Source organism: Gopherus flavomarginatus, chromosome 11 (genome assembly GCF_025201925.1).
Source record: "Gopherus flavomarginatus isolate rGopFla2 chromosome 11, rGopFla2.mat.asm, whole genome shotgun sequence".
Lineage (NCBI taxonomy): Eukaryota > Metazoa > Chordata > Testudines > Testudinidae > Gopherus > Gopherus flavomarginatus.
Window position 1 is genome coordinate 26,710,360 of NC_066627.1, and position 22,676 is coordinate 26,733,035.

At 48.9% G+C, this 22,676-nt stretch overlaps 1 protein-coding gene across 2 annotated transcripts in view; it reads left to right on the top strand.

Moving 5' to 3' along the window:
- TP53INP2 (tumor protein p53 inducible nuclear protein 2) overlaps positions 1 to 22,676 on the top strand; it is a 46,826-nt gene that overhangs the window by 18,879 nt on the left and 5,271 nt on the right. The window contains exons 2-3 of one of the 2 annotated variants that reach the window (XM_050917476.1): positions 9,538 to 9,904; positions 21,817 to 22,162. In XM_050917476.1, coding sequence (XP_050773433.1) covers positions 9,781 to 9,904; positions 21,817 to 22,162 — 470 coding nt within the window. In that variant the 5' untranslated portion in view covers positions 9,538 to 9,780. The remainder of the gene's footprint in view (positions 1 to 9,537; positions 9,905 to 21,816; positions 22,163 to 22,676) is intronic. The other variant, XM_050917477.1, reaches the window with a different exon arrangement.

Sequence of the window (22,676 nt, forward strand, 5' to 3'; positions counted from 1 at the left end):
AGCTGTCCATCATATTATTAAATAGGATGAGGTTTAAAGCCCTAAATTTACAGAAGGCTGAATGTCATCATGTGTGTTGACACAAAACATGCTCCACCAGCAAAGAGTCAGGTGGCTTTATACCCTCAATGAATTTATAGACAAAAGGCCCACAAAGAAGGATGCCAGACCTTAGCCTTCAGGAATGTAGCCCAGAGCCTATGGCAGGGGTCAGGGCAGAGTTAAGGGCCAATCTATACTCTAAAGTGGAACCATGTCATAACCAGAGAAACCATATTGTAACTGGCTCCCCCAGAGCAATTACATCTGCACTGGAGATTGGTACTACCAGGGCACAGCAGGCCTTTGCAGCAGATAAGAGGAAGCAGAGTGCAGAGGGCTAAATCCTGGCCCATGGCTCCATCCTCACTGGGCACACAGAGGGGATGGAAAGTGGCCCTAACCAGACAGCAGGGCCTTCATAAGAACAACCACACTAGGTCAGACCAAAGGTCCATCTAGCCCAGTATCATGTCTTCTGACAGTGGCCAATACCAGGTGCCCTAGAGGGAATGAACAGAACAGGCAATCAAGTGATCCATGCCCTGTTGCCCATTCCCAGCTTCTGGCAAACAGAGGCTAGGAACACCATCCCTGCCCATCCTGGCTCTCCATTGATGGACCTATCCACCACGAACTTACCTAGATCTTTTTTGAACCCTATTATAGTCTTGGCCTTCACAACATCCTCTGGCAAGGAGTTCCACAGGTTGACTGTGCCTTGTGTGGAAAAAAAAATACTTCCTTTTTGTTGTTTTAAACCTGCTGCCTATTAATTTCATTTGGTGACCCCTAGTTCTTGCATTATGAGAAGGAGTAAATAACACTTCCTTATTTACTTTCTTTCGGTCATGATTTTATAGACCTCTATCATATTCCCCCTTAGTTGTCTCTTTTCCAAGCTGAAAAGTCCCAGTTTTATTAATATCTCTTCATACAGCAGCCATTCCATATCCCTAATCATTTTGTTGCCCTTTTCTGGACCTTTTCTAATTTCAATACATCTTTTTTTTAAGATGTACGCCCACATCTTGAATACTGTGTGCATATGTGGTTGCCCCCATGGATTTATATAGAGGCAATATGATATTTTCAGTCTTATTATCTATCCCTTTAATGATGCCCAACATTCTGTTTGCTTTTTTGACTGCCACTGCACATTGTGGATAGTTCTCTGAAAACATCCACTCAATGATTCCAAGATCTCTTTCCTGAGTGGTAACAGCCAATTTAGAACCCATCATTTTATATGTAGAGTTGGGATTATGTTTTCCCATGTGCATTACTTTGCATTTATCAATATTGAATTTCATCTGCTATTTTGTTGCCCAGTCACCCAGTTTTGAGAGATCCTTTTGTAGCTCTTCACAGTCTGCCTGGGACTTAACTATCTTGAATAGTTTTGTATCATCTGCATCCCTTCCCTTGACTTATGGGAGTCCCTGGTGGTATAAAGCTGATGCAGCCACCCATTCCTGAACCCAAGCATAGATTAGTGTGCTGGTGTGGCCAGAGAATCTCACACTCCAGCAATTCCCCAGTCAGCGCAGTCGTCCCCAGGGGACTAGCCCCACTTGCATAATTTAGAGCAGCCTTTAGACTGTGTTAAGTTTTCCTGGAGATTGAACAAGGTCTCAGCCAGGCCCAGGATCTGCCCCACTTCATTTCAAGGCTTGAAGCAGATCAATCTCAGAACACCCTTCCTGCATCTTGCTAAGTGGACTGATCACTTTCTGCAGAATACAAGAGAAAAAAACAGATGACCCTTACTGAAACACCTCCTAGCTCAGTAGCATCCAATTACAGTGCCCAAGGTCCAGGAGTATGGATTCCTGGAATGAGCTGGATTCTGGGCACTTGACCATGGGTATAGCTGAATATGGTTAATAGGTGACTTTCCCAGCAAAGAAAAGGCTACTGAGTGCAGCTATGGGGAGGCCTGCAAGAGCTTCAGAGAATAGCTCATATGCCAGACCCATTACACAGGTGCTTGGGCGAAGCAGCCACATGGAGCACTATGTACATGATTGCCGTAAGTTCTATTTAAAGGATCCCTAACAGGGATATCACTGGTCAGGTAGTCTGCTGTACCCTATGGTACTTGATTTACTGTACCTGGGAGAAGTGTACACACATGGTTCTATACCTGGGCCTCGGCCTGAGGTTCTGTGGCCGTAGCATTTGCCAGAGAGCTGTGCTTCAGGATCTCAGCTATGTTATATTCCTAGCCCTCATAATTGAGAGGAAAGCCTTGAAAGCATGAACTGAGCGTAACTGGTGCAGTATTATCTTTGAGCCTACAGCCAGCCAGCAAGATTCACCACAATGCCCTAGAAGTCATTGTAAAAAAAAAAAAAAAAAAAAAAAAAAAAAAAAAAAAAAAAAAAAAGATATATCCACAACATTAAAATATAATAATAATAAAAATCTAGGGAGATGAGGCTATTCTAAAACAAATTGCATTTACTAACACAAGAGGTCCTGCCTTATTAGTTTCCATGCTTAGTTCATTAAGCCTCTGTTTGTAAGTATTTAGATTAAGTGCTGCAGAGTTTCCAGCCTGCTGCACCAGGGCATTGCAGAACCCTGGGATCTTGGTGCATCTAGCTCATCTCAGACTACCCAGGGCCTTACTGCATGCTAGGTGGTTTCAAGTGTGCTAACAACCCAGCTCTAAGAAAGCACTGCACCCTGCAATAGCTTAGTCCAGGTCAGTACCATTAAAAAAAAGCCATAAATATACAACTATAACAAGCCATGGCCACAGATATGCCTTTGTTGATGAGCCTTAAATACAGAACCTTAGCACCACATGCTCCAGCCCCTACCACTTGAACTAGAAAGCGAGCTTGTAGGAGAGTCCCTATTCACTGAACTTCATTATGGACCTGATCCAGAGCCCATGAAGGTCAATGGAAGTCTCTCAGTGGTCTTTGGGTCAGGCTGCTTAAGAGGAGAGGCAATGCAGCTATAGTGGGGGTTGCTCAGGTGAAGTGACAGCTCACCTGGGATTTAGTGATCCAGGAGAGCTCGCAAGTGAGGAATGAGAGAAGCGCTGAGCTGCTGCCGTTACTCTTGCAGCCCCAGCTCGGGCTGCACGTGCTCAGGAAGAGGCTCTGAGGAGCTCCTTCGCAGGCAGGGAAGGCTGCAAGTAACAAGCTCTGAGGCAAGACACTAGCAAGGGACAGGGACATGGTCAGGCCAGCGTGTTACACAAAGCTGTTGGAGGCTGGCTGGTTACACAAACCAGCTACCACTTCTGTCCCCCAGACCTTAGTGTTAGCAGCTTTCAGGTCACTCTGCCTCAGAAGGGATAAGGGCCAGTGCTTCACCTTCACCTGCTTCCAGTCCCCACTTCCCTTCAGGTCCACCATCTCCCTCGGCAGAATGGGTGGGTTGGTGCACTCGGATATCCGGTTACTTCATAAGCTCCCCTTCTCAGGGACAGGAGGAACTGGGAGTCCACAGAAGACACAGATACAAGTTCTGTCACTTGCTGTCATGGCCTCAGTGGTCTGTCTGGCCCTCTTCACATCCAAATAACCATTGCCTGAGTGCCACTGGTTTGGTCCTTGGCCCCTCAATGCAAGGACTCCCCATACCTCAGGGCTGGGCCACCATTCCTGCTTCAGAGCTCAAGAGTCCTTCTAGCCCTCTCCCCTGGATGAGAACCTCCAACAAGTCACTCTTCAGGCAGGGGTCCCTCACAGCCAGTCCCTAGGCCTGTAGTCAGTCCACCACCCTTGGCCAGCATTGTCTACTCACCCCTCCAGGAGGCACAACTGAAGGTGTAGGAGAGTCTGGTCCCCCCTCTACCCCAGGCTTCATCTCTAAGGCCCTAAATAAGTGAACAACCATCTACTTCAAGGTCTTCCATCCCCATCACAGTCCCCTCAGGCCTGCTTCCCACACTGCTCAGGTGGGACCTCTTTAGCCTTTACTTCAGGTCTTCTTCCCACCACACTTCCCTAAGTCTGCCCCAGACCCTTCCTGGCTAAGCCCCTTATGTTCTGCTCTCAGGTCTCTCCCCATTGGGGGGTGTGGGGAGGGAGAGAGATAGACCAGGCAGCATCTTAAATAGCAAGAACTGCATCCAGCTCAATCATCAGACCCAGCCACATAGGACCCCACTCCTATGCAGGATTCAGTGAAAACCAGACACAAGAGGCCCAACTCCCTTTGAGGCGCAACTCACCCTATGACAGCCACCCTCTCAAACTAGAATCCTCACTTGCACAAACATTTGCATGCAAAGCAGGGAACTGCATGCAGTACTGTGTCTTGTGCATGCAAATTCAATTTCCCCAAATCTAGCCCTTGATGTGGTTTTAATCCCTGGTTTTTTTTGTCTCATCTGAATATATTTTTCCATTAATAGGTCACACCACCATTATGTAGGTCTTCAAGATCTTTATAGACAATAATGAAGTTCAACCCCGCCCCCACCAGTCCCGCTCCAAGTTAGAGAATTAGTTTCCCCCCATCAGTAAAATTGGGATGGTAACAAACTGTAACATGGTGAAATGCCCTGCCCAGAGCTAGAGGCAGGAACTCAACAATGATTTCCTGGCTCAGAACACTATGCTCTCATCACGAGACAACGCTTCCTCCCAAATGTAGAAAGAGATAGACAAACTCAAGTATTCAGCACTGGAGTGTAACTCTGTTTATTTGAGCTTTCGGACAAATATTTTATTTGACCTTCTCTCCCTGTTAACGTAATGGAGTGGTCAGAGGTTGTTCTGAATTAGCCAGTTCTGGGCGGTGCTCCCAGGAGATGCAGCCATGGGGAAGAGGTGAGGGAATGGTGGCATTAAGTCATCTTTGCACCCTCTGAACTCTGTGGTGTTCAAAGGATTCAAATGACCCCTGATATAGATGAGAGCCACCCCAGCTGTTTAATTCACCACAATCATTGAGCTGCCTATAGACTACAGTACATCCCAGAGTCCCCGGAGCATTACAGGCCTGGCAGAGTCCCTTTCCTCAGCTGTTCTCTCACCTTCTCTTGTCTTTCCATTCAGTTTGTCTCCTAAAACCATCCGATGCAAAATACCAAACCGCCAGGATAGAACTTGTGGTACTATCAGGAAATTCACAAACCATCACTCACTTCTCTCCGCTTGTGCATTTGACCCTTTCCCCTTCATCTTGTTTATTTAAATGATAAGCTGCTTGGGGCAAGGACGGGACTACTACAATGTCCTAGTACAATGGGGCATTGACCATGGCTGGTCTTGAGGCACTACCATAATAGACAATATCCCAGGGCTTGGAACAGGGGCATAATGGGGCTGCTTATGGCAGGCCAGTGCTGGGGGAGTTCTTGCCCAGACACCTGGGACACATTAACTGGCCCTTTACACTGCCAGAGGACCCAGATCTCTTCTCAGTTGTTTAGAGCATAGCTAAGTCTCTGCTCTACTCTGCTAGACAGGCTATTGATTTGGGAAGAACATGTATCACAAGGTTTGTATTACACACCAAGGTCATCGCAGAACTGGATCATAACATCATTGTAGCAAACTAGCCCCTGTGCTTTTTGTTGGGTTACTTTCTTCTTACTGCACTACTGTACAGAATTCTAATTACACACACAAAACCGCATTACAAGAGAATTATTAAAGTTGCATAGCCAAGATTGTAGTAACTAGGAAATGCCAGGCATTGCCTATGCATTTCCTGTCACCCAATCACCCTTCATAGCCTGGGAAGGCGCTGCAAGTCCCCTGCCTTAGTTTCCCTTCACTCAGACCTCCTCAAATACTCCACACAGGCCACAGGTATCAAAAAAAGGGAGCATTTCCCTCCTGGGATCCTTTCCCAGTCAAGGGAGCCCACATCCCTCCACCAGGGGCTGTGCTCCGCTTCTGGTCAGCTTCTTCCAGCTGACCTCTCTATCTTCCTCTAATCCAGCTCTCCCTGGCCCTACACAAGTAGCAAAGACTCACAAACACAAAATAAGCTCAAAATGAAGAGTCCTCACCCAGTATCTAGCTAGGCAGAGCCTCTTCTTCCCAAGGGTCTGTGTTCCTGCTCACCAGCAGCAACTCCTTATCATCCACAGAAACGTTCTTACTCTCTATAGCCATCTGCTAGCCCAGGCCTCTTCCTTATCCACCAGAGGCCTGATCCGGTGTGGTGACCCACAGGTCACATGACTTGGTTAATTTTCCCCACCTGGGGAAGAGAGTTGGCAGTGTTACAGGTGGGGATGAGACCCATTGCCTTTTAAAGGGCCAGCCACCCTGACTTCTGAGTACTTGACTTTGCAGCCTTAATAATATTCTTTTAACTACTTTGTATGTGAGTCTGTGTATGTCATTTCCTAGGTGTTCGAAAAAGCAAACTGAAAAATCAGAAAGTCCACCTTGTGGCATCACATTGGAACCTTTAGATTCACCACACAGACCTCTGCCACTTGAGCAAATGATAGCAGTAGTAGGTTGTTATCCTTCATATGGACTAGCACTAGAGGGGGGAAAGGACACTTTGCTAGGGGCTTTCACAGATATTTGCTGTCAGCAGAGGAAGGAGTGAGACTCAGTTCTTGGGTTCCAGCCCAGGCTTTGGAGGGGAGTGTGCTCTAGTGGGTACAGACCACTTCTGTCTGTTTGTACCCTCCCCGAAGCTTGAGCCCTTCTACCCTATCCCCTCCTACCAGTCCCTGTCTTGTGTCTTCTCACCCAAGGCTCCTTGTTCCACTCTCTTTTCCAGTCCCAGTTTCCACTCCTCAGATTTTTCATCTCAGTCCTGGTCTTGTCCAGCATGTTCTAGTCCCACCCCTCTGGACTCTCCCTCCCAGTCCCTGCCCCCAAGCCCAGGCTCTTTGCCCAACCATTCTCATTCCCACCTACCTCCCTGACTTCTTGCCCCCAGTTCCTTCCTTCTTGGTTCCTTGTCCAATCTAGCTCTTCCCCTCCTCGGGCCTCCAGTCTCTCTCCCACCTCCCCTGGGTCCTGGTCCCAGTCTCCTCACCAGGCTCATCATCCAATCTCAGTGTGCCTCCTCCCAGCCTCTTTGCCCAGCCACTCCCATTTCTCTCCCTGTGCCCCAGCTCATCAGCAGATCTGTCTCATCTCCTTCCTCCACCCCACCGGTTCCTCAGTCCTAGTCTCCTTGCCAGGCAATCTGACTCCTTCCTCTGGATCATTATCCAGACTCAGTCTATACTCCCAACTCAAGCTCCTCTCTCTTTGATCTCCCCAGCTCTCAGTCCTGGTTTCCTTGCCCAGCCTTCTCGACTGACTCCCAGTCCTAGTCTCCCTCCCACCTCAGCTTCTCTCTCAGCCCTGCCAGCCTGTATTCAGTCTTCCCCTTCCCCCCCAGCTCCTTGGCCCATCAACCCCTCTCCCCCTGGTTGTTGAATGTTCCTTCCTGCCTGAGGTATGAAAGCAAATGCAATGGAGATGGGCCAGCACGCGTGTGCTTTTGATTCTGCAAAACCCCTTCGGTTCATTTTCTTTCCAAACCCAGGGTGGCTTGGATGTGGGTCCAATTTATACGAGCCTGCAAAATCTGGGCAAGAGGGTGGTCATATAAGTGGCTATGTCATCTCTTCTGCACTCCAGCAGGGAAAGGGCTGCTCTGAGGGCATGGAGTAATGAAGCACTTCTCCTGCAATCTTTCATTACTCATTGTTCCCAGAGTAGATAAATATTAAATGAAAACCCACCCTATCCAACCACAGGGCCCTTAGCACAGCCATTGGTAGAGGTGGTTAGCTCCTGGTTGGCAGCCTTGCCCAGTGGAGAGAGCAATGGACTGGGAATTGGGAAGTCTGGTCTCACTTTTGTCACTTAGCTGCTCTGTGCCTCAGTTTCCTCAGCTGTGAAATGGGGATGATGATACACAGCTTTGCAAAGTGCTTTGAGGTCTATGTTTTTATTAGAGCTGGAGAGAACTAGTGGACTGACTCAACACATTTCAGTGAAAAATAGGGAGAACATGGCTATTTGTAATTGTTATTTATTATTCTCTTGGGTGAAGCTACTTCTCTGTCTGCAAAAGAGACATTCAGCCAGTTTAACTATCCTGCCTGCTGAGACTTACAGACCAGGAGTTGCCTGTCAGCAGATGCCTGTTCCGAGTGTATAAATTTAGTGTCTCATCTGTTTCCTCATGATAAGGGCTGAATTTTGTTGATCAAACCCTAAGACCTAAATTCTAATCAGCTTCCCGATACAATCATGCTGTTACACCCTTTCGAATCCCTTTCCAGCTTTTCATCTGCTGCCCCAGATTCTGCTGGGTAAATCTGGAGTAACTCCATTGAAATTAACAGGCTTCAGTTTTATGCCAGGGGGATGGAGATCAGGACGTGGCTTAGGGTCTAATTTCCACCACTGTAATGAAGATTTATTGGACCCCCTCCCTCCAACACCTCCAACTCTCACCCAAGTAGGAGCACGCGGTGGGAAGACACAAGGAGGCCCGTGACTCAAGGGGTGATTATCCACCCTGATAGCTGTAAACCCCAAACCTTAATCCTTGTTTAGTTAGCTCACCATGGCAGGGCTGCCCAAAGGATTCAGGGGGCCTGGGGCAAAGCAATTTCGGGAGCCCCTTCCATAAAAAAAAGTTGCAAAACTATAGATTATTATATTCTCGTTGGGTCCTGGGGCAAATTGCCCCATTTGCCTCCCCTCTCTGGGTGGCCCTGCACCGTGGGAGAAAGAGATAGAGCGTGGCCTGGTCATTTTCAAAGCCTTTTGGTGTCCTGCTTCTGAACAGAGGAAGCAGCACTGACTTAACCTGGGAAAGTCAGTTCTCATGTGTTTTCCAACCCGGCTCTACAATAATGAGTACATCATGTGCTCCGTGTGACCATCTGAATGCTTGAGTGATTGTCCAGTCCAGCCCCTTAGCCTATCCCTAGTTTTTCATAATAATATGTGGCACAATATCATAGTTTTCACCCCTCGATCTCACAACACTTTTCACAGATGGGCAAGTGTCAACATCCCCATTTTACAGAGGGGAAACTGAGGCACAGCAAGGGAAAGTGACTTGGCCGAGGTCACTAGAGTACTAGAACCTAGGTCTCCTGACATACAATCTGCTCATCTCTTATTCCTTATTTAGTGCCAGAGACCTAGCCTGCACTTTGCAAACTCCGTGCGAGCGCCAGTGCTAAGCTGGTTTGCTTTCGAGGAAAACAAGTCAAAATGAATAAAAGCAAAAGGGGGTGAGAGGAAGGTCATTGCCTGAGGCATGAGGAGGGGAAGGGAAACACTGAGTGAACTCGGCATTGCAGGTGGTGTCTGGGTGGTAGAAGTGATGCTGTCAGAGATCAAGGGGGCTGCGGCAGCCAGCCTTGAGGTCTGTGCTTTCCCCAGCACACAGAACCCTATAAAAAGAGAATGGTTGCAGCGACTTGTCCTTGAGATCCATATCAGGGTTTCCTCTCCCTCCTCCCTGCAGCTCATCTGAATCCCTTGTGATGCAGGAGGCTCTGGCTTTCCACAGGGCATGAATGAATTTCTTCTTTCTTCACAGGCATTTGCACTGAAGCCAAGTGAAGAACCTCATGATTGCACTATACATAACTCAACTCAGCTAAGCTTTCGCTAGGAAAGAAGGGGTTCCTGCCCTTCAGAAGGACTCGTCCACTCAGACAGGACTCTGAAGTGTAACTCTCCCACCAGCAACGTCCATCTCCGTGCTCTGAGGCGGGCACTCGACGCTGGGTTTTTCTTCTCTCTTCACATCAAAGCTCACCTTGGAAACCATTCCCCAGCCATGTTCCAACGCCTCACCAGCCTCTTCTTCAGTGACAGCAGCACACCTGAGGGCCTGGAGGAACCCAAACCCTTTGTCTCTGAGGAGGAGGAAGAGGATGGATGGCTCATTATTGACCTTCCAGGTAAGAAAAGTAGAGGGCGGGGGAGGGGGGCCACCACTTAGAAGGCCTTTTATTTCACCATAGGCCTAATAATGAGTGAATCACTTCAGATAAAATCCATCCCTTCCCACCCCTGCATCTGAAACTTTGACCGAAGCCCCAGCTGAATCTTCAAGGTTCTGGAGGGTCTGGTTAACTGCCCCCTACGCCCCATTATTATCTTTCATCCTCACTCTTCTTCTGGCCAAGGCAGGTCCCACTTCCAGGTCAGTGAGAGGAAGGGTGGTCCAGTGGTTAGCGTGCTAGTGTAGGATTTGGGAGGTCTGGGTTCAAGCCCCTGCTCCCCCACAGACTTCCTGTGTGACCTTGAGCAAGTCATTTCGTCTCTCTGTGCCTCAGGCTGCCAGAGGTGTTGCGTGGCTAGCTAAATATTGTGAGATGCTGTGGTGACGGGGGCCACACATGTACCAGAGAAAGCCGACGGGCAGTGGAGGGGAAGCTTGCACTGCTGCTGTCTGTGCTACATCTGGTCTATGGAAAAGCAAAACATCTAGTTTTCTTCATGGCAAAAATACGTTAGGTTGGTACTCTGGTGGTTCCCATCATTACCGCTCATGGTAGTGACGCTGCAGCCCTTGGGGCTCTGGTACTCCCAGGGACTTTGAGGATTACATGGCTGTGAGCCTAGGACCTTGCGACGTGTCTCCTTTGCAGCGCCTGAAGGGGGGATTGAAGGAGATGAGGGGAATTTCACCCAACACATGTGCTCTGAGTATTCAGGTTTCTCTCCCTAGCTACCCTGCCCCACTATCCCTCCATTGGTTATAAATCATCTGGAGGCTAGTGCTGCAGGAGCTATCTCCAGGGAGTGTGAGGAGGGGAGACCTTCAGGATCTCATCTGGAGGGCAGCCGGGAGCTGGGGATCAAGCCCACTAAAGCTGACAGTGCCACATGCCACCTGCTCCTGGTTTGTTTGCTTGGAGAGTTCCTAGCCCGGCAGCAAATGGCTCATGCAGAGCCCATCCTCCCTGCCGTGTCTGAATTGCAAAGCAAGAGGCTGGAGTTATGCTTCTAACGTCGCTGCCAAGCCAAACACGATTAATCTGGAATCAGTCATTCAATCGCTCTCCTAAACTGATCCAACCAAGAGCAACAATCTGGGTTGGACACTCTGCAGCTGGGTCATTGCGGGATGTGCCAAGGATTGCTGCAAGCTCTCAGTGGCACTACCATCACAGAGAGCAAGAGCATGCGTGCAAAGTGCCAAGGGCTCTCTCACCCGTGCTGGGGATGCCCAGAAAGCATTTTCAGGTTAGTATCTTGCCTGAAGGATGAACATACAAAGGATTCTGAAACCCATCCAGAAACAGAGGCCCCCCCACTAATTCACATACAAATCAATTGGGCAAAGTTTCTGAGGTATTAACTTTAGTGTATGATGAGCCCTCCGTCAGGTATAATCTGATTTAAAAGGTTACAGAAGATCTCTTTACGTTCCTTTAATCAAAGAGTATTTTACCCTGGTCACCTAACACAAACACATTTGGCACTTACTTGTTTATGGACTGTTCTCCCAGAGTTGGGAACAGACATTGAGGATATGCAGAATGCCCATCCTCCCCCAAAATCCCTTTTAAAAGCAATGTCTTATTGAAGGCTAACATCTCCCAGGCCTTTCACTTCTTATTGCTTTGTTCATTTAATAAGACTCAAATCTGAAGATTTGAAAATACTGTTGTTTTTGCCAATATGTTTGTTTTTTACTCTACTTTCATTTTCCAAGACTATTCTCACTGGGCCGGTGGGAGGGAATCTTGATTTAAGAAGGGATAGAAAGTCTGGCTGCACCCTGCAGTTAGATTTATATATTTTATCCAAGCCTCTTAATTAAATTGTTGTGCCCAGAGCAAATTGTGCACACAAATGAGTAGGGTGCAAACACCGACCTGCCTGATTTGTGGGTAAAATCGGGTGTTTAAGAGCTGCCAGCAGCCCGGGTAGTTTCTTATAGGCACAACATTATGAGCAAAGTCCATGGGCCAAGTTGCTCCTGGAGCAACAAATGATTCTATCTCTGACCAGAGACTCTGTCAACTCACCAAAGTCACAGGTCTGAGTCTTCTCAATTCCATGACATATTGCTCTAGAGTGTCATCAGTTTTTTGCATGCATATAAAAAAACCTCTGTCTCTCAAAGGTTTCGTTCCTTTTTGGCATGCAATCTTCCTCCGATTCAGTCAGCATTTTACTTCACTTCATGCTTTCAGCATCTTCAACCATTCATTTGTGGCATTAAAACCAACATGTTAAGAGAGAGACTGCTCTGGGAAGGAGATTTAACTTTAGAAAAAGCTCTCCAGGTATGCAGGGCAGTAGAAACTCTGACAGCACAAGCTAAAGAACTGGCTTCACCAGAAGGGGTTATCCATGTACTAAGTACAAACGAATATAGCCAGAACAGGTCCAATCAGAAAGTGGAACTACTTGCTAGGAAAACCACTGCTAGGGGGAAGACTGGGTATAAACGGTGATGTGGAAGGTGTGGATCACGGCATGGCCCCAAATAGCATGTTGCCTTTGGGAAACTCGGTCATAAATGTGGGGGAAATAGTCATTTTGCAAAATGCTGCAGATACCAAATGCAGAAAGCGTTCAGTTGAAGACAACATGGTTGAGAAATTCTTCATAAACATGCTGAAATCAAGCGAGCCTGATGAAAGGGACTGGATACTGCCTATGTCAGTGAATGGAACAATAATTCCACTGAAACCGGACACAGGAGCTCAGGTTAACATTCCATCTGAACAAGATTATGAGAGACTGAAGATAAGACCAAAACTGGGACCAACAGAAAAAAAGTAGCTGGTTATTCTAGAACAAATATACCATTGAAGGGGAGGTGCATTGCTAGCATTAACCATAAAACCACCCCATTTAGGCTCCCGTTCATTGTCGTTCCAAAGGAGGTGACACCAGTTTTAGGCCTGGCTGAAGTGAAAAACTCAGTCTGGTAAAACGGGTGCTCTCACTACATGATCGTACTGTACCTGCCTAGGAGGCACTCTTTCGGGAATATCACCATCTGTTTCAAGAGTTGGGCTGCTTGCAGGGTGAACATACAATTTGGATAAACAAGGGGGTCCCTCCAGTTGTCCATCTATGTAGAAAAGTGCCATTTGCACTCTGTGATAAACTCAAGATTGAGCTTGCAAGGATGGAAGCAATGCAAGTAATACAAAAAATTGAGGAGCCAACAGAATGTGTGAGCTCACTAGCCATTGTGGAGAAACGTAACGGCCAGCTGTGCATATGCTTAGAACCCAGAGACCTCAACAAGGCTATAATAAGAGAATATTTCAAACTACCAACCAGAGAAGAGATTATGGCTCAGTTTGAAAATGCACAATAGTTCACTACAGGGGGCTAGAATAATTTGTGTAGTGGGGGGTGCTGAGAGCCACTGAGCCAAACTGTTAACTCTGCATATGATGGAAACCACTTCAAACCAAGGGGTGCAGCAGGACTCCCAGCACCGCTAGTTACAGCACCTATGTTTCAGTAAATTGGATGCATCCTTTGGCAGCTAAAATTAACTGAAGAAAGCTCAAAATTATGCACATTGAATACCCCATTTGGAAGATATATATTCTTACATTTACCCTTCAGCATAGCTTCAGCACCAGAAGTGTACCACAAAACCATACATATGTTCTATGAGTATATTAATGGTGTTGAAAACCTCAATGGATGACATCATCATCTGGGACTCAATGTAAAAGGACTTCAGGAAGTCCTGGATGCAACTACAGCTGCAAACCTCAAACTAAACAGGGAGAAATGTGTTTTAGGTGTTGCAGAACTGACTTTTGTTGGGGATATTATTTCCAGTGAAGATGTAAAACTTGATAAGAGGAAGATTTCAGCCATTGAAATGATGCCGCATTCCCAGTCAAAGAAAGCTGTCCGGCAGTTCCTGGGAATGGTTAATTATCTTGCAAAGTTCATACCTAATCTGTCTACCAAAGCACCAGCTTTGAGAAAACTCCTAGAGAATAAAAATGAATGATTTTGGGGTGCAATCATGGGAAGGTTTAAAACAACAACTGATACAAGAACCAGTGTTGAAGTTCTGTGCACCTGAATGGCCTATTAAAATGTCAGTGGATGCTTCATTGTCTGGGTTAGGTGCCATGATTTTACACACGTATGAGGATTGTTGGCAACCAGCGGCATATGCATCCCAATCACTGATTGAGGCAGAAACCAGATATGCACAGATTGAGAAGGAGCTTTTAGGAATATTGTTTGCCTGTGGAGATTCAATCAGTATATTTATAGACAGACAGTGGAAGTTGAAATGGACCATAAGCCCTTGATCGAGTTATTTAGCAAACCACTAAATGACTGTACCTTAAGGATTCAAAGAATGACGATAAAGCTGCAAAAGTATGATTTGATTGTGACCTACATGCCTGGTAAATTCATGTTCAGTGCAGAAGCACTTTCCAGAACAGTGACTCCCACGAAACCAGAGAAGACTTTAGAGACAGAGATGCAAATCTGTGTAGATCTGATTATAAAGTCAGTTCCCATAGCTAACAGGAAATTACGACAAATAAGAGAGGAAACCAAGAACGATGAATCATTGGGGCTATTAAAAGAAGTGATAGAGGGTGGCCTGAAAAAATAAGGAGTTGCTGTCCAAGCATAAGAGACTATTGCAACTGCAGACATGAACTTACTCTGCTAGATGGGATGATTTTCAAGGGCAGTAAGGCTGTAATTCCAATGAACCCCCGAAAAGAAATGGTACAGACGATCTATGAGGGTCATTTATGAATTGTTAAGTGCAAACTGCAAGCACGAGAAGTGCTGTATTGGCCATGGATCAATCGTGACATTACTAACATGGTAGGAAACTGCTTTTCCTGCTTGAAATACAAGCCGTGCCAACCAGCAGAGTCACTGAGACCTCATCCAGTTCCACAAAGGCCTTATGAGAAGGTTAGCCCTCACTTATTTACCTGGCAATTAAAGGATTAGTTAATAGTCACAGATTATTATTCTCTGTATCCAGCAATTTGCTCACTGCACCATACTAATAGTAAGTCAGTGATAGCCAGCATGAAAGGAACCTTCTCCAGACATGGAATTTCAGTTGAAATCTTTAGTGATAATGGGCTGCAGTTTTCCAATGCAGATTTTAGGCATTTGTTATAAATTGGAATTTTCATCACAAAACATCAAGTCCAAATTATCCCCCATCAGATGGGCTTGTGGAAAGGTCTATACCAGGGGGTCTCAAACATGCAGCCCGCCAAGTGGACTACCCCCACCCCCCTGGCCTACCTCCAAGCCAGGGGTGGGCAAACTACAGCCACAGGATTGCCCCCTTCGAGCCCCGTACCGCTCCCTGAAACGGCTGGTATCACGTCCCTGCAGCCAGGGGGAGAACAGGGGGCTCCCCCCCCCCACAGCTCCCATTGGCCAGGAACAGGAAACCTTGGCCAATGGGAGCTTTGGGGGAGGTACCTGGAGGCGCGACAAACAGTGTGTGGAGCCCTGCGTCCCCCTCCTCAGGGGCCACATGGGCATGGTTCCAGCTACTTCCTGGAGCAGATTGGGGCCGGGGCTGGCAGCCTGCCCAGCCATGGTGTGCGCCGCTGCCACCCTGGAGTCTGAAGCTCTCCTGCACCCTGCCCCGCAACTCCCTGCCCTGAACCCCCTGCCTGCACCTCAAGCCCGTGCCCTGAGCCTCCTGCTGCACCCCACACACCAACCCCATGCCCTGAGCTCCCTGCCTGCACCCCACACCCCTTCTGCACCCCAATCCCATCGAGCCCCCTGCCGACACCCCACACCCTTCTGCACCCCAATCCCCTGCCCTGAGCCCCCTGCTGCACCCCACACACCAACCCCGTGTCCTGAGCTCCCTGCCTGCACCCCACACCCATTCTGCACCCCAATCCCATTGAGCCCCCTGCCTGCACCCCACACCCTTCTGCACCCCAATCCCCTGCCCTGAGCCCCCTGCTGCACCCCACACACCAACCCCGTGTCCTGAGCTCCCTGCCTGCACCCCACACCCCTTCTGCACCCCAATCCCATCGAGCCCCCTGCCTGCACCCCAACCCCCTGCTGCACCCCAACTCCCTGCCCTGAGCCCCCTCCCGCACCCCACACCCCAACCCTCTGCACTGAGCCCCATGCTGCATCCCACACCCTTCTGCACCCCAAGCCCCCTGCTCACCTCAACTGTCTGCCCTGAGACCCTGCCACACCCCTCAGGTACCCTCTGGGGGCAAGGAGGGGGGCGGAGTTGGGGTGGGGACTTCAGGGAAGGGATTGGAATGGGGGCAGGGAAGGGGTGGGAAGAGGTGGGGCCTCATGGAAGGGGTGGAGTGGGGGCAGGGCCGGGGGCAGCGAGGGGTGGGTGTGTCAGTGATGCGGCCCTTGCGCCAATGAACTAGCCCTCATGTGGCCCTCGTGGTCATTTGAGTTTAAGACCCCTGGTCTATACAGACAGTAAAGAACCTTATGAAAAAGGCTTTTGTCAGTGGGGCTGATTTGTATAAAGCTTTACTTGTTTACCGAAGTGCACCTCTGGAGAATGGCTCTTCTCCAGCTCAGCTGTTAATGGGAAGAAGAATCCGATCTAATTTACCAGTCACTGATAACTTGCTGAAATCTCATAACAAGGAAACCATACAGAGGATGAAAGAAAATCAGAAGTAGAAGCAGAAATTTTATTTTGACAAAAGGGCCCTCCCCTCTCCTAACCCAGGCGAGAGAGCATGCCTGAGAAATCATACCTCTACCGAGGCCAAAGGGGTACCATTAAAGAACAGCTGCATCCAAAGTTTTATGTGTTCCAGACAGACCAGGGTGGACACATTTTAACAGCAATCAAAGGGATCTAAGAGTAATCCCAGAAAATTCCAAAACATTGACTGTCAGTGTGGACGCTGGCATTTCCCAATTGATCATTTATCATCAAAGGAAGAAGGAGAAACCGGCCAAGAGCAAGAGAAAAACTCAGCTGCTAATGAAAAGGTCATAGACTTTAAGGTCAGAATGGACCATTATGATCAAGCTGATACTGAGAAGATCAGAGAAGGAGATTAAACATCCTGAGAGACTCAGAGACTTGCTAACCTGCTAGGAGAAGGGGTTTTTGTGGAAAGTGAGTGGTAAAGACTCGCTCCAGACTGATGTGCTGGTAACCTCTCCTCTCTAGGTAGCTGACACATTGGTTTATGGAAATGAACTAGATGGGTTGAGAATTTTATGCATGTGTTATTAGATAGTTGTTAGCTGTTTATATATATGCATATAAGAGCTAATTGGTTTTTTTTTTAAGAGGGAAGATGTAGAGATATGTTTGTGGAAGATTATAATTTAGAGACACTCCCTCTTAAGGGACAGTATTGTGAATAGAGGAATGTAGAGATGTGCCCTGGAAGCTGGGGTTGACAATCCAGTGTAGCTGTGCCCAGCAGTTCACCACAGAAACTCTCTAGTTTATTCTGTTAAAAGTTTTATTCCTTTCTCATTCACTGGTTTGTTGTTTAATGAATCCCAAGGTCATTACATGCGTCAGCTGATCTCTGTTGGGGTGGTGCACAATGGAGGTGTCTCAGAAACCACTCCCCCAGAAGCTCTGGCGCTGCCCACTGTCAGAGACAGGTTACTAGGCTAGATGGACCATTGGTCTGACCCAATATGGCACCTCTTGTGTTCTTATGAAGGTCCCCTCGAAGTGAAACTATTCCCAACACCGCTTTAGGCCGTCTGATGTCTAGCAGCCATTTGCTGCAGGATTTGGGAATAGTTTCACTTCTAAGGCCCTTTTATTCCCCTAGAAGTGAAAGTGAAATTATTCCCAACACAGCTTCAGGCCAATGCTGCTGTGTCTAGGTCAGGGATGGGCAAACTTTTTGGCCTGAGCATCACATCGGGGTTGCAAAACTGTATTGAGGGCCGGGTAGGGAAGTCTGTGCCTCCCCAAACAGCCTGCCCCCCCAATCCGCCCCTTTCCACGCCCCACCCCCTGACTGCCCCCCTCAGAACTCCTGACCCATCCAACCCCCCCCGCTCCTTGTCCCCTGATCGTCCCCTCCCGGGACCCCTTGCCCCTATCCGCTGCCCAGGGACCCCACCCCCTAGCCAACTCCCCCTGCTTCCCGACTGCCCTGACCCCCATCCACACCCCAGCCCTCTGACAGGCCCCCTGGGACTCCCATGCCTATCCAACCCCTGCCCCCGTTCCCCATCCCCTGCCTGTCCCCCACCCCCGCAAACCTCCACCCCATCCAACCGCCCCCTGCTCTCTGTCCCCAACTGCCTCCCGGGACTCCCCGCCCCCTTACTGTGCCACCGCGCTGCCTGGCAGGGCCAGCGCGCTGAGGCTGCGGGGGAGAGGGGACAGCAGGGGAGGGGCCGGGGGCCAGCCTCCCCAGCTGGGAGCTCAGGGCCAGGCAGGACGGTCCCGCAGGCCGGATGTGGCTCACGGGCCGTAGTTTGCTCACCTCTGGTCTAGGTGATAACACTGAGTCGCCCTTAGAGATTGCTTTTCAAGGTTTACCACTTCCAGCCCTGATCAGGGGCCCTTCTGCAGACAGCAGTTAGCAGCAGCAGGTCAGTGTAGATGGGGCTTCTCCATCTTAATTTAAATAGTTTGTGCCTTTTCCTTTGGGGGGTAGATTAGCTCACTCAGCCATTTGCAATGACAGCTTAGGACCATTTGCTTACAACTTAAGCAGAGAACTTGAGCAAACAACCTTCTGTGCCCTGCCTTTCTATTCCTGCCGCTGCCCCAGCAGCCTCTTTTTTTTACCACAGTCACTCTTCCTTTTCAGATATTTTTAGATATCCTGGAAAGAGACTAAGAATAAAGCTACCAACTGGTACAAGAGCAAGTCCTGGTTGTTTTATCAGCAGGACACCCTTTGCTTGATGGAAAGAGACTCAAAAGATCTAGTCTCGCTAGCGGTGAGCTAGACCCCTGGGATCAGCTTGTGGCTGGGTATGCTGCCTCCTAAACACGCCTCATGGCCCGGAGTGGCTCTGCTGCATCCTGCCTCAGTTTTCCATTCTGCTCAGGGCCCTTTAAGAATTCCACACAGTCCAAAAAATTAAAACAAAATTCCTCTGCTTGGCTTCTTCTTTGCTGAACCCAAATAAACACTTTTCCACCCAGACTCGGGCTGGACCCAGTTCCCCCTACCTGAGGGTCTGTTGTCTGTACTTCTCCACCATCATGCCTCACTGAGGCGTGTCACAGGCCTTCTCCCCCAGGCTGTGCAGATTCACACAGGTTCCTGATCCTGGAGAGGAGCCTTCTTCACCCCAACATCAGAGGCTGTCTCTTCCTGCTCTCTGAGCTGCTGGAGGCTATACCCCGCACCTTCCCTCTTCTCCAGCTTCTCGCTGTCTCCCCTGGCTGTCCACATGCCTCTGTTTGTCTAACCCTCCCATCCTGGTTTAATCAGGTGACCGTCTCTCACATGACTGAATTCGTTTTCTCCACCTGGGGCAGCGAATCAGCTGTGTCACAGGTGGGCTAAGCCCTCTCTCCCTTTAAAGGGCCAGGCACCCTGTCACAGGTTGGGAAAGGAGGCATGAAAAGTCCGTGCAAAAGTGGAGTCCTCAGTGCCCATGACCTGGCAGGAGGACACACATGGTGCTGGTTGCCCAACCTGAATGGCTGAGTACCACAAGCGCAAAACCATAGGCCATTCTGATCTGTGTGCTCAGTGAAAATTGAGCCTGGGAATTTTAGGTTCCCCTTCCACTTCCTGGCAGTTACACTTATTGCCTGTCTGGAAGGAAGCCTCCATGGGAACCCAAGTGCTTGGTGGATCAGAGGCTCGTTTAGCCAGATCCTCTCCTCTTCTCCCAGTTACACAATTGGCTCAAGCAGTAGAGGTTCCGAGAAGTAAAAAAAAAAAACAAGCAACCCAAACCACTCCGAACTTGTCTTTGTGTCACTAAATAATCTCCAGCCGGGCCTCTCGACAACTAGTAATAGCCCAATATCCAGGGACCGGGAGAATGACTTCCTGCTCTATGGAAGTCTAACTCTGGACCAGCATAAGCCCTTTGGAACTATGTCCCCTGAAATGAAGTCTCTCATTGGCTGCACTCTCCCAACCCAAACACCATCGCCCCTTTTGTCCTGTCTCATGAACAACTGACCCAGCATTTTGTTAAATGATTCTTTTCTCAGAATTTTACAAAAGATGATGCCTATTGAAGCTCTCCACGCCTTTTACAACTCCCTGTAAGGAAAGAGTTATTCTGCCCTTTGTACAGAAGGAAAAATGGAGGCACAAACAGTTTAAGTCATTTGTCAAAGGTCGCACGGGAAGTTAGTGGCAAAACAGAGGACAGCAGCCAGGATTTTGATTGTGACTTCGCTTTGCTTTAACCACTTCTCCACACCGCCTCCCAGTATTATTATGATCATCCATAAAATTCATGCTGGCCTGAAAGAAATTAATGCTTAGCACCTATAGAGCACTTCTCATCCATCGCTCTCCAAGCAGTCTACAAAGGAGGCTACGGATTACTAACCACGCCTTACAGCTGGCAGAGAGATGAATGGTCTTTCCCAAGGTCACCTCGTGATTCAGTGACAAGGGAAAGCTGTAAATCCGGGTCTCAGCTCTCCCAGCCCACACTGGACCACAGTTGCTCACTGTAGGCAGATGCATCATTGATGGGACTAATTGAAGCCATCAGTGTCAAAGGAGTGATGGAGAGTCTGCCCAGCACTTTGTGCTTTCATATTTCTTCCTTCTCTTTGTCTTGCTGCAGACACACATGCTGCTCAGGTTTCACTCACACCCCAACCCGCAGAGGGGTCGAACACTAGACTCCACAAATAGATCTTTGCTCAGGGCTCCCCCTTCACTAGACCAGAAGGACACCCCCTTCACCAGACCAGTCTGAAGCACACCGAGGAGCTCAGCAGAGCAGTCCTGACTGAATCTAGCCATAACAACATCTTCTCTGCTATAACACAGCCAATATCAGAGCGAGGGAGCCCTGGAATCACACTCTTTCACCTGAGCGGCAAGAAACTGATGACAAGAAACAGGGAGAGGAACTAACAGATTCTGAGCAGCTCCGTAAATTATGACATGGCTGCCATTTAGGCTTAGGAAGGCCCCATCAACATCACAGCTATGATGGGGACCAGGGCCCTGGTTAAAATACAGTGCTCAGTTACAGTGTTGGCCACATAAGTGTAGACAGTCCAGGTTTAGAATCCAGTTCCAATACGCCGTCAACCTCCACCACCAGTAACCAGCTCAGGGAGCCGGCGCACTGGAAGGGAGTCCCCTGTCTCGAGTCTAGTGCTGCCATAACCGTGTAGCCTAGCCCTTCGGAATGCTCCGCTTGGCCACAGGAAGGAGGAAGCAGCCCTGCAGGGATGTTTCCTCCTGACTCCTGCCAGGCTGCGATTGGGTTAGGTGGGGCGGATGGAGCACATCTGTCCGAGAGCAAAGCACAAGCGAGACCAGTCCCCCGTACTTTTCCCTGTCGGTGCTCTCATCATTCTTAGCGGTCCCTTGGGCACGCGGATGCTTGGCTGCATCGCCCCTTGAGGTGGCCGCGCTGTGCTGTGGTGGTGTTTTTATTTTGCATGGTGGTTTATACTTCGGTAAAGGTTTTATCGACTGAAAAGAAAGAAAACAGTAATGCTGTTGGGGTGTCATTTTTACTAATAATGCCCCCTTTTTCTCCCCCCTTTCCCCCTCCTCTTCCCTCCCCACCTACTGTATATTGTATGTGTGTGTGTCTCTCTGCTTCTTTATTCTTCCCCCTGCTTGCCTCCCCTGCCCTGCCCCCACTCTGCATGGCTTCAAACGACCCTGGTTTTTTGGCTGCTCCCACCTTGTGGATGGTGGCTCTCGTCTCTCATTAGCTAGTTACACTTCAGCCCCAAGCGAAGAGCAGCGGGTAGGTGAGAGGGATTCCGTTTGCACTTCCCAGTCCTGTCCTGGGTCCCCCCCACCTACCACTTCGTCGCCCCACTCACTCAGTGACTGTGTCGACAGGCCCGTGCCCTCCCAGCCAGACCCCTGCTTGATGGACGAGAGTTGGTTTGTCACCCCTCCCCCCTGTTTTACTGCAGAAGGCCCCGACCCCGTCAGGTTGGAGAGCAACCCCATGGAGGACCTCTTGATCGAACACCCCAGCATGTCCGTCTATGTCACCAGCAACAGCATTGTGGTGGAAAGGGAGAGCCCTGACGAACCGATCAGTGAAGGGTGAGTCCAGCCTGGGACGCTGCGGATAGTAATAATAGTACGTGGTGTGTCTGTAGCCCATGGCAAAGGCAGACAGGTATCATCATCTCTGCTTTCCAGCTGGGGAGGCAGAGGAATGGAGGCATTAAGAGACTAGCCCAAGGTCACACTGCAAATCAGTGGCAGAGCTGGGGTTACAGCTGCAGTTTGGGGGGACAGGCCTTGCCCAGTGGCTAGATATCCAGGCAATGCCATCTGGCTAAAACGCTAAAGAGAGACTTTCATATTAAGGGTGGGGGGATGGTCCGTGGCCTCTACAGCCTTGTCTCCAAGGGAACGTTCTTTCCTTATAACATTAATTTTTAGCACCCACAAAAGGATTTTTGTTTTGCTTTTTTCATCCGGGATCCTATCCCGCTTTCATTCATTGGCTTCGGAAGTGAGCAAACTCTACGCTGGAAAGACTTGATATGGTCTAAGATTCATGTGGGTGCCTCTCTATTTCCGATTAATTACACTGGTCCTGGCAATTGTC